Source organism: Photinus pyralis, unplaced genomic scaffold (assembly GCF_008802855.1).
Source record: "Photinus pyralis isolate 1611_PpyrPB1 unplaced genomic scaffold, Ppyr1.3 Ppyr1.4_LG5, whole genome shotgun sequence".
NCBI lineage: Eukaryota > Metazoa > Arthropoda > Insecta > Coleoptera > Lampyridae > Photinus > Photinus pyralis.
In genome coordinates, this window is record NW_022170596.1 from 10,793,276 (window position 1) to 10,806,219 (window position 12,944).

At 39.1% G+C, this 12,944-nt stretch overlaps 1 protein-coding gene across 1 annotated transcript in view; it reads right to left on the minus strand.

Moving 5' to 3' along the window:
- LOC116171070 (extracellular sulfatase SULF-1 homolog) overlaps window positions 1–12,944 on the minus strand; it is a 107,287-nt gene that overhangs the window by 3,982 nt on the left and 90,361 nt on the right. Inside the window, exons 5-9 of the mRNA XM_031487727.1 lie at window positions 4,677–4,926; window positions 4,389–4,624; window positions 3,965–4,335; window positions 3,669–3,919; window positions 3,465–3,611 (exon numbers count right to left, since the gene is read on the minus strand). Of these exons, the coding sequence (XP_031343587.1) occupies window positions 3,465–3,611; window positions 3,669–3,919; window positions 3,965–4,335; window positions 4,389–4,624; window positions 4,677–4,926 (1,255 nt within the window). The remainder of the gene's footprint in view (window positions 1–3,464; window positions 3,612–3,668; window positions 3,920–3,964; window positions 4,336–4,388; window positions 4,625–4,676; window positions 4,927–12,944) is intronic.

Genomic DNA, 12,944 nt, shown 5'->3' on the forward strand with positions numbered 1-12,944 from the left:
GATTTAAAATATGACAAAACAAAGTTATTCACATAATTTTAAAACGATTCTTTAATATGTTCCGGCCCTTTATGTAGCGACCGCGTACTGTATCCTGACAAATTAATTCAAACCACCACATGATTACTCCATCAACATCCAGCTGGCCACCTGTACAGTCCTTTGTCACTTTGTACATATTGTAAATAATTAGATGTCTTGACAACATGCGCCAGTGTCAATAGCCTGTAGCCAACCAACCCGACGGCACCGCCAACGCGGATGCCAGTCGTCAGGATGATATTTTATTATCAGCACGTTCAACAAACCGCCAGCGTATCTCTTATCTAGCAAACTCCATCTCCTTGACGAGTATCAGTCAAACCTCCCCTGTTTTGGAGGACAGTTCCAGCTATATTCCGTCTAACCTTGACTTTACAGTACAGGTTCCTACGTGTAAAAATTAAAAGGAGAGAACCTTGCATTAAAAGTGCACACGACGGAAATGGATATTTGGTTTTCTAAAGATCTGATTGGTAAAAATAAATGAATCCGATTGGCGGACCCAATTATAGCTATTTTGGGCGTATTTTTTTGAAGTAAAAAAAAGTTAACGGAAGCCGAAGGAGCTCCAAAAAAAATGATCGTGTCGAAACCGCGATATGAGAACTTGAAGCGTATGTACACAAAGTGGTCGGGTAATTTCCTTGGGAGGAAGTATTTGTATCGAGTATAGACGAAAGTGCGCTGTTTCGAACTGTGCGGATACGAAGTCAAAGTTTTGGACGTTTCAATTTAAACCAAAAACATTGTAAAGTGAAAATTAAGCGAAATACAAATAGCGGAACCTTTAATTACACAAAAATTAAAATCTTGTGACCCTTAAGTATTAGGAAAGTGGGTTAAAATAAGAACAAATATAGCAAACGAGCTCCTGGGTATGGCTATAGCACGTGCAAAACCAAATGTTAAACCTGATGTTAGTTTTGCTTTTATTTAAAGTGTATATGTATGATTTTTCATTTGAATGCCTCCATAAATAAGAAAGTTGGCACTGCGCATGCGCGAAACGAGATTTTGAAACTGGTATTAAATTTTCTTTTATTCCAAGTGCCTATGTATCAAATTTGATTTAATTGCCTCCATAAATAAGAAAGTTGGCACTGCGCATGCGCAAAACCGAATTTTGAAACTGGCGTTAAATTTACTTTTATTCCAAGTGGCTATGTATCAAATTTCATTTAAATACCTTCATAAATAGGAATTTTGCAATTCGGTCTGTAAATGGTCGAGATGCGAAAAGGGCACTGTGAATGCTGATCGATTAGACTCAACTTTTGGAATTGTGTTTTATATTGCTAAAGCTATGCGCGTATTGAATTTCATGCAATTCGGTTCATAACTAACAGAGATGCCAAAAGGGCCTACTTTATTTTTTGGGCTACATTGCCAATTCACGAACTCCGATCTACAAATTTGATATAGAATTCACCTGCAAAATTTCATCGTAATCGGTCCATTCGTTTATGAGTTATCGTGCTAACGGACGGACGGACAGACACAACAAAATTATAAACTCGCTAGGAGCTCGTTAATAAACTGCAACGATATCGCGATTGCCGCTGAATTTTATTCGTAGATGTGGTGTTTTTAAATATTTTTTTTCACTACTAGCATCTGATGACATGATTATTAACCTTTTTTCCACTTGTAAAGTAGGCTTTCTCGGCATTTGTTCAAAGTGGTTAATAATTTTTTATTATTAACTAGTAGTCAATAATGAGAACTGTCACGCTGTCGCTTTTAGAAAACACAACCCGAAATTTCGCTCAATGAACGTTTAGACAAGTTCTCTAAAACGAATAATTGCCACCATTCGCAATTTCCAGAGAAATTACATACCTAAAATTATCACATTTTGAAAAAATTCGAACGAAATTACTCTTTGAAAATATCTCAATGACAGAACAAAATACGGCCTATTTGACTTGTACTTCCACGTACTTGATTGACATGTTAAATTAATAAACAAAAATTCTGTCCAACCGTTAACTCTCTTATCAATATAATATGTTAATTTAGAGGATTTCAAGTGCTAGTAGTGAAAAAAATAGTATATATACCACGGTAGAGAAGTCTATTATTGCCTTCGCACCTTACACCCCTCGGCGCAAGCGCCTCGAGATGTAATCTTGGTGCTCAGGCAATAATAGTTGACTTCTCTACCTTGATATATAATGTACTATTTTTCACTACTAGCGTCTGATGACATGATTATTAACCTTTTTTCCACTTGTAAAGTAGGCTTTCTCGGCATTTGTTCAAAGTGGTTAATGTCTGATGACATGATTATTAACCTTTTTTCCACTTGTAAAGTAGGCTTTCTCGGCATTTGTGTACATTATTAACTAGTAGTCAATAATGAGAACTGTCACGCTGTCACTTTTAGAAAACACAACCCGAAATTTCGCTCAATAAACGTTTAGACAAGTTCTGTAAAATGAATAATTGCCACCATCCGCCATTTCCAGAGAAATTACATACCTAAAATTATCACATTTTGAAAAAATTCGAACGAAATTACTCTTTGAAAATATCTCAATGACAGAACAAAATACGGCCTGTTTGACTTGTACTTCTACGTACTTGATTGACATGTTAAATTAATAAACAAAAAATTCTGTCCAACCGTTCATTTTCTTATCAATATAATATGTTAATTTAGAGGACTTCAAGTGCTAGTAGTGAAAAAAATAGTATATATACCACGGTAGAGAAGTCTATTATAGCCTTCGCACCTTACACCCCTCGGCGCAAGCGCCTCGCGATGTGCTTGGTGCTCAGGCAATAATACTGTACTTCTCTACCTTGATATATAATTTGTTGAATTTGTTACTCAGTTGTAAACGTTGATTAACAAGACAAAACGCAAACGGGTAAACGTCATGTTTAAACGCTACTGACTTGTAAAACTGACAGCAGACCTGTAAAACTGACAGCAGACCTGTAAAAATTTTACAAGTTAGTAATCTAGTAATTTCATTGGCCAGAATTAATGCGAAGTCTCTGTTACATGGATAACATGATATTTTAGACATTTCTTCAAGATCAATTTAAGAACTAATTATTTACGTTTACTATTGTTTACAAGTGAGTAACAAATAAAATATTGCACATTATACGCCAGGTAATAGTTTTTACTGGCTCTAGGAGATGACAAGCTCGCCTGACGGCTCGCCAGTCAACTTCTCCTATCGCCAACAAAAACTCACTTACCTGGCTAATAATGTAAAATACTATAATTAAGTAAAATAGAGCGATTTTGAAAAAATTGGAACCTGGAGTCAAACAAAAGCTATCATTTTTGAACAGATTATACTCAAAACTTGACATGAAATTTCATCTTAAACAAAATTTGAGTGAAAAACTCATTTTAATTGCAGTAGGAGAAATCTGAACAGATGATCAATAAATGTTACACTTACCTGCAAACCATCCAATTGATCTCTGATATTTTCCATTACTAAATCTACATGTGACAATGCATCCTTCCTATTGCGATCCGTTTGCTCTTCCCTTTTGAATCTACTTGGTCTAAAAGGTTTCTTTACAATGGCCAATGTCGTGTTAATCTAAAGACAAATTCAAATGATGCAAACGTTTCTAATAATAAAATTCAATATAATTACAGGGATCTTCTTGTACACTAATCCTTCCGGTGTAAAACAGGCACATTTTCTGTACGTTTTCTTAAACTGGGGAATAGGTATTTGCAGTTTGCATTTATGTTTCCTCCATCTCCCGTATTCGTATTGGCAGTACCACTTCTGCCCGGGTTGACAAGGTAACTGATATTCTTCGAGAGAACATTCCATAGACAGTCTCTCAAGTTTATTTGGCGATAACGGGAGCACAAGTTGATTGTCAATTTGTGTCGACGCTAGGTAATTACTTTATTAGGAAGGAGAAACAATTGTACAATTACCTTTTAGATGGTCTTCCGTTATTTCCTCAGGGTGCTTGTTTTGCGGTAACGTATCATAAGAATTAATTTCTTCTTCTTCGTCGTTATCGTCTCCCCCCTCATCGTCATCGTCATCAATTTCAATTTCGCCATCATCGTCATCCTCAACCTCATCCTCAAATTCGCCCTCATCAATAGCATCCGCTTCCTCAAGTGAATCAAGAAAATGCTGCGGTGCCACTGTTGTTATGTCGAATATTTTTCTTGTGGAGTATTCTGAAGGCGCGAAACTAGTAGGTGGAGCAACCGTAGTAATATTCCATACACTGCTTTCAGTTGAATACCGTCCCGCTTTCGGCTTGACGGGAAGTTGGTACTCACGACGCCCTGAACTGAAACCTACTTCTTGTACCTACACATTATACCAGACCTTTAAAATACAAACCTTTCAATTAAAAATGTATCAAGCCACTTAAATTTTCTTCGCTTAGTGTTTAAAAATAATGGTAGCACTGAGTGACCATCCATATGATTAGGAGGTTCAACACCAGCCATATCTAAGAATGTGGGCGCCAAATCGATATTCAAAACGATATCATCAACAACTGTTCCTGGCTCAACACCAGGACCACGAACCAGAAATGGCACTCGAACATCAAATTCAAAAGGAAAACTTTTACCCTGTTCAGAAAATATGCCCAATAATCCTCAACTAAGTTACTTGTTCACTTACTTTTATTAAGCCAAACTGTCCCAGATGATATCCGTGATCGGAGGTGTATATCACGTATGTATTTTCTAACTCGCCCAGTGCTTCTAATTCGTTCACTACACGTTCAACGGCCGAATCTACAGATTGTAACGTTTGAAGTCGTTTCGTCATCAACAAATCGGTAAATTGTTTATGGATGAACTGCATCTTTTGAGTCACTTGCAATATCCACTGCTTGTCGGGATTCGGAGCGTAATCGTATGAAGGTGTGCTGAAACAAAAAGGAATAGGTTACGTCATTTTAGGTATTATTTTAGGATTTTTATTTCTTTTGAGTCGAATCGATCTGCTCGAGCTCGAGCTTTCTAGGGTATCAAGCAACTCAACTGATTTATTCAGAACTTAGTGGACCCGACAAACCTTATCCTGTCTTAGCTATGATAGCCCAGTCAGAATTGGAAAAATAGAGGAACTAAAGTTCCTTCGGAATTGTGTAAGGGACGTTTCCCTACTCAACGTACCCGAGTACCGGCTGTGCTAAAGGGGGGAGGGGAGCGAGAGTGGCTCCAAAGGTCCCATTTTATAGTTTTTTGCTTACACCGTGGAAAAGGTACGCTATAGCAAAAAATTTTGTACATAAAAATGAAAGCTTATTAAATTTGCTATAACTTTGAGTAGATACATAATTATGAAAAAACGCATCGTTTTTATGCTATTGACTATCCAAGGTTGAATATTTTCATCAGTGGATTATACATATTTATATGTATATGACCAATACCTACATCATGATTTCCTTTGGTTTTTTTCCCTCCAGGAAACCTCATCGTAACTGCATAAAGGAGAGGTAGTAATTCTAAAGTGGATCGTACTATATACAATGTGTAACATCAGATATTAACAGTACCTAAGACTAATTTTCGCTGTCCGAAAAAGTGAATGTGTCGATGTTGTCTTCTTCATCGCCGTCCTCGAGGACCGGTGGGCCGTTAAAGTACGCACTTTCACATCCACAAGCTGAAGTGTAGTTGATGCTCGTCTTACGACACCCACACCTCGAGTCGCATCCAGTTCTAGTAGTTCAGCGGCAGAAGATGGAACTTAGGACATTGGCCAGTGCTGGCGGGTCGCTAGTCTTGATACCCCATCAGCATTCGATCCTCTCCTCTCATCTAACCGTACCGCTGTGGAGGGTAAATCCGGCTATGCGGATCGAGTTGGCTAGTACGGTCATGTGTATAATCCACATATTCAATTTTGGTGGGTCAAAAACTTAAAAACGGGGGGTTTTTTAAGAAAGTGTATAGAATCAAAGTTGTAGCAAATTTAATGAGCTTGTATTTATATGAAAAAAAATTTTTTCTAGGACACACCGTTTTCGAATTGTAACTAAAAAACTATAAAATGCGACCATCAAATCCACGGTCTCCCCCCTCGCCCCTCTAGCACACGCGGTAGTCGGGGGGATTATGTTGATCAGAGAACCTTCTGCTACATATTTCCGAATGAATTAGTAATACATGATTTAGTTCCCCTATTTGCCATTTTTTGACCTATTCTTACTGGACTATGAATATTAAATTCAAGCTGGAATAAATAATTTCAAAACATAGATTTTCCAGATTGATCCCACAAACCTGCCCTTGTGATTTACCGACGCTGCTTAAAGTCGAATGGCATGTCGTTTGGAATCATAAGGATGCGGGGAATCAAAATGTCTTCACCTTTGTACTTCCCTTTCATCGTGGCTTCGATGACGTTGTTCTTCTTTCTTCGCCGCAAGCCGCGTGCCTTTATAAAGACGTTGCTGTTTTATGTTCCACAAGATCGAATTTAAAAATTTCGTTAGTTATAGTTGACAACAACGTCAGGGTTAGTAACGGAATTAATCGAGGAGATGTGTATGTAATCGATTCAGCAGCTATTTTGCTTTTAATGGCGTGATTGCAACCATTGTTTTGTTTTTGACCTCGCAGAAAACCTACGTGTATAAACGTTCGGATCGAATCGATTGTTGTAATTAAGCACCCGTTCTCCGCCTTCCCGTTTCTCCATATTTTGTGATCACTCCATAGATGAACACCCAGTATCTAGAAGGTGAACGCTTCGTTCGAAAAGTGTATTGGCGAAATGATTCATGTTGGTTTTAGGAGTTGGAGATAGAAGTTTTAGGTAATTGATTTAATTTCTAGAATTGTGTTTCAGCCGCCGCTACCGTAAATCCAGCTCAAATTAATTCGTCGTTTGCAACCGTTCCCGCCAAGTTCAAATATTTTTGTTGCGTCCGACAATTATTGTCATTTACAAGACGAGGGCGAATTAAAATTTTAGAATTTCAGCCACGTTAAGCCCTTATTAGCAGGTTTTTTTTCGTATGGTAATTTAATACGAGCATTAAAACTGCAAGGTCGCGCAGGTTTACACCGTTATCATGTTTGATAAGAGACGTTTATGTCGACCTGAGAAATTCCCATTAACAATATATATAGGTGTTGGACTACCGATTTTAGAAATTTCAATTAGGCCAATTAAGTAAGTGAAATTACATAAATGTGTTGCAGTAACCGTCATTCCACATAGTCGGGTGGGGTATCAAAAGAAGCGCTCTTAAATAATTTGAATTTTAAGACCAATTACAGTCAGCAGGCCGCACAATTAATTAAAGAAGAAACTTTTTGGACGTTCTTATCCGAATATGCTGTGTCGGCTGGAGAAACCGTCGATCCCCCCATTGCATAGCCGAAATTTGTAAAAGGAAAAGGTGTCGTTTAGAGGGGATCTATCTGCGTTTTGCACTTTCGCAAGCTACGTTTTATAAGTACCGTAATTTTAGATTTTCTGTAAATTAATTTTGCATTCATACCATTTAACGTTTGCCTTTACAATAAGTTTACCGCACCGTATCCATAGCTTTTGCTTTTTCTTCGCTCCGTTTAATTGCAATGTAAGTTTTTTGTTACTTTCAGTTTCATAAATGGGTGGGGAGAGGGGGTATTTTGTTTCGCTTTCCCATAGATACCGCTACCGAATCCGATTATCTACTGTTCTCGATTAGGGAAATTGCTGTGCGCTTTAATTTTGTTTAACATTCACCAATAGCCGGCCGCTGCTTGCCCTTTAGAATTCCTGGAGACTTTATTTAATCTGTTTCGATCGAGCACTTGTAGCGTGGTATTTGTTTCTGACTCTGACTGCTAATTTTTTCTTACATCATTTATCGAATAAATTTGTGTTTTGTGTTTAAACAGTTTTGTATCAGTTTGAGCCCAAATTATATACGATCCTAGAGATTCTGTTGTTTTTTGTGAATTGAGCTAGTTGGACAGGTGTTTTGTGGGTGGCTTAGTGACCATTTGCTATAGTCTGGCGTATAGCCAAACGAGTTCGCACTTCGAGGTACAGTTTTGAAAATGAGTATAGATGGTCTGTGACCCTTCCTCTTCAAGATCAGATATGACGCCACGCTCAATTCCCCTCGGACCCAGAGTTATGAGAGTTGCCTACCCAGTAAGGAGATGTTGAAGAACGAAAACGACAAAGTTATGATTTGACGAACTTTCTCTGACAAAATGTACTCGTAGAATAACTACACATGCTTCAAGGCATTGATCGAGTAATGGGGGGACCCAATTACCGCTGGTTGCCTACCTATTATTTTCCATCTTTTATATCCAGATTAGGCTTTTTGGTTATTAAAGTATGTTCTACAACAAAGTAGAATCAATGAATTATATTCCCTAATACTATGCGATCAAAAATCAGTTGCTGTCGAGTCACCTTTGGAATTTTTGTTTACATGGAAAATCGTATTTAACTTGAACTTCCACAGGCAACTCGACAGCAACTCATTTTTGATCGCCCGTTAGGTATATAAGCGTAATACAAAAATACGACAACGCATATACAGTGTGTTCTAGCCTCTAGGCTAGGTAGAAAGCACCATAGGGAAACGGAAATGTATTTTTTTGCGAAGGATTCACGAGGCTTTTGAAATTCGCGTGTAACGTAGGTACATTAAACGCTAACTTCAAATACATATCAAAGATTTCCTGGATCCTTCCCAAAAAAATACATTAATTCTATTAAACGAGATATATCCCGTATTGCAAATCCTGCACACACGTTACTTTAAACATTAATCTGTAAGTATATCTATCGATATCGTAGAAGAACTTGCACGAACATAATGTTAATATCCAAAACAAGCACATAACTCTTTACAAGGGAAATTGGTCGATGTATAAATAGTAACTATATTTTCCAAATGGGTGGTCACCGTAAAGTTTGAGCAGGACCACCCCATGATGCACGCAGCATTACCTTTTTAAGTCACAACCTTTTTCTCTAAGGCGGTGGTTCTCTCTCTCTCTCTCTCTTTAAACCTACTTTGACATACGGGTGCGAAAGTTAGGTCATTGATTAGGTTTTGAAGAAAAATGCAGAAAGAATGAAAATTGCGGTTGCAATGAAAAATAAAAAAAAATTACTTGGTGTACATTTGTTAATGTTATGTAAGTTGCATAACCACCAGGCCATAATTAAAACAATTCTGGTAATTAATCACAGATGTAAAATATTTATGTATGTAGTTATAATTTGAATTGGTTATTGTCCAAATAGTGTACGTGTTCTTAAACTGCAAGTTATTTGAAAAGAGGAGCGAACGGTTTTCTTTAGTAATCGGGTGCAATCACTGTTTAATCCCCTTTAATGAAAAATTCTCACGTGAGAATATGGCGAATTCTACTAGTAGTGTTTGGTAACCAAAATGCACGTGTGCATTCTTTGCACGAATTTAATCTACGTGTACGTAAGGTGATTTGTATGAAATGTGAATAATCTTGAGAGCCAGAAAACTTTTGTCGTTTTAAAAGAAAAATATATTCCTTTATGCGGCGCTGCTTTTGCTTTCTTTATACTTACCCTCAAACCCGTCTACGTCAATAATGTGTAACGGCTTAAAACCATTTCTACAAATAGAAATTTAAAAGGAAAGTTGGAATCATAATTCAGATGCTTTTACCGGAAAAAGTGCAGAACCCAAGGTAGAAGTTCAAACTCGATAATGGTAAAACTTACAAATTTTAATTTTAACATTCTGCAAGGACTTTTCACCAAAAGTAGTGAAAATAACGAATACGGGCTTTAACAATATAGCGCCACGGTGCATTTTCCGAGAAGAACCTGGAACGTCAATGAAAAATTGAAGTGCCGCCATCCAATGATGCAATCTTTGGAAATGGAGTTTATAAAAGATGTATGCGGCAGACGTGCTACTTTCTCAGATAAACCTAAGAATGAATGAACCTATAAAAGTTTAAGAACTTGGATATTCTTCTCAACCTGCAAAGCAACAGCGTATGTGAATAACAAGACAAAATAATTTGACAGGAAACGTTTTATTCCTTCGCTAAAGTTATATTTTTAAAACGACAATCTTTTAAGTGCGCCATTATCTTGTGAAAGTGGACGTTCTATTCAAATTTTACTACATCGTAAAGCCCGTACAGACGGTTATTAAATACTTTTTTTTAATGGTAAAACAGAGTACCAATTTCCTTCACGCTTGTATATCCAATTCTAATACCTACAAAATTCTATAGGTACTTTGTTGATTAGTTTCAATACGCCCATTATGCCGTTCTTTTAACGTCCATTCTGTAAAAATGATCACAATTGGAGCGAAGACTTCGCTTATTATACCATTAACATTTTTAGCGCATTTTTGCAAATTTATTTGTAAAAAGTAGCTTTTAATCTCACTTTGGCTGCCTGGCTGGTTGGCTGGCTGGCTGGTTGGCTGGCTGGCAGCAAATATGGGCGCGTAGAAGAACTCTTGTAGAAAGGCAACGGGCGTACGTGTATCTACAGGACCGTGAAATTTGTCAACCTTAGGGACATGGCTACATGATGTGGGGTTGGCGACATCTGGGCGTCATCCTCGAGCGTAGTATACTAACGTGAAGGTTTTTCAGTTTTTTCCTATCTTCTACTACAGTTTTGGTCCGATTCTTTTCAAATTTGTGTCGTCGGAAAGATGTTGTAAACGCGCACAACTCCTGCGTGGCGGAATTTTGTTTTTTGTCCTAGGGGCGAAATTAACGACCTTTTGCGAGGCGCGCGCGCGCGTCTTCGAGAAGTAGTCAACTTCGGGCGCCTTTTACCTTCCGTTGCGAACTCAAGCGGTTTAACGTTTCGTAAATCTCGAATCGCTGTCTCTCTTTCTCGTGTCGCCAATAGAAGTGAATTGCGAGTGAACGGGACGTCGGAAGTGGGTACCGTCAAAGGGAATGTGGTAGCCGCCAACACGATCTTCCTGATGGTGGAGTCAAATCTTCAAACGCGAATTGCGGGTGAACGGGACGTCGGAAGTGGGTACCGTCAAAGGGAATGTGGTAGCCCCCGACACGATCTTACTGATGGTGGAGTCAAATCTTCAAACGCGAATTGCGGGTGAACGGGACGTCGGAAGGGGGTACCGTCAAAGGAAATGTGGTAGCCCCCAACACGATTTTCCTGATGGTGGAGTCAAATCTTCAAACGCGAATTGCTGGTGAACGGGACGTCGGAAGGAGGTACCGTCAAAGGGAATGTGGTAGCCCCCGACCCGATCTTCCTGATGGTGGAGTCAAATCTTCAAACGCGAATTGCGGGTGAACGGGACGTCGGAAGTGGGTACCGTCAAAGGGAATGTGGTAGCCCTCGACACGATCTTCCTGATGGTGGAGTCAAATCTTCAAACGCGAATTGCGGGTGAACGGGACGTCGGAAGTGGGTACCGTAAAAAGGAATGTGGTAGCCCGCGACACGATCTCACTGATGGTGGAGTCAAATCTTCAATCGCGAATTGCGGGTGAACGGGACGTCGGAAGTGGGTACCGTCAAAGGAAATGTGGTAGCCCCCGACACGATCTTCCTGATGGTGGAGTCAAATCTTCAAACGCGAATTGCGGGTGAACGGGAAGTCGGAAGTGGGTACCGTAAAAGGGAATGTGGTAGCCCGCGACACGATCTCACTGATGGTGGAGTCAAATCTTCAAACGCGAATTGCGGGGGAACGGGACGTCGGAAGGGGGTACCGTCAAAGGAAATGTGGTAGCCCCCGACACGATCTTCCTGATGGTGGAGTCAAATCTTTAAAAGCGAATTGCGGGTGCACGCGGAAAGTGGGAAGCGGTTAGTGAATGTAGTAGCCTTCGACAAGATCTGTTATTCATGGTTGAGTCGAAAGTGGCTAATAGAATACTGATCTGCCACACAAAAATGCGCTGAAGTCCCTTCGATCTCAAACGAGGACTTTGATAATTTTTTAGTGCATTTTTGCTAGCAAAAAATAACTTATAGCAGAGTACGTTATTTACACTTTTCACTGACTATAATTTCTGTAGGTAAATTCTATAAATCGATCAAGATTTCGTCAACAGAATGGCATAGGTACAGCCTCAGAAGATTCGTTATTTAGTTATTGCGGCATCGCTTAGTATGAAAGATACCGACCACATACGTTTTGGTCAAACAAAACAGATGTAACGTTATTTTTGTATCAATTTCTTTGGATAAAAGTCAAAACACATTAGGTATTGTATTGCCCAAGAAGCGAATTGATGACCACTGTAAAATTACCTCTAGCCTCTAGGTTGGTTTCCGAATGTCACCATGCACTATCTCGTAACCTGGCGCGGTTTTGCATAGGGCTACCAAGAAAGAATCTGAGGTTACTCGTGGGTATACTTCCTGGGCACTGCAAACTAAACAAACACATGCACCCCACGGGTTTGGTAGAATCATCAACTTGTAGAGGATGTTACACAGACGATGAGATGACACACCACATACTTTGTGAATATCCCGCTCTAGGCCAACTGAGACGATCCATGTTGGGGGTAGCCTGGCTGGACATGGCTACGATTAGAACCGCCTCCCCTTACAGTATCTTTAGGTTCATCTCACGTATGGGATGGGTTGAGTGACGTTGAGGGGTCGGACGACTCTAGTCAGGGAGGTAGTATAAAGGACTCGAATTTGAGGCCTAGGTACGCGAGGACTGTGTCCACCCTCTTATCGTAATCCAACATTCAGATGACCACGTGTATTATGGCCAAGTAATCAAGTCATTCCTACATTGCTAGTTCGATATTATCTGCTACATCAAAAATGCTCATAGACTTTCAAAATGTGTTGGCAAATATTTTACCGATTGCATATTCATGACGATTCAGAAAAATCAAGATAGTGTCAAAGTATTCCCTTGTAATGTAAAACCTTAATAACGTTATTGTTATTCGGTAT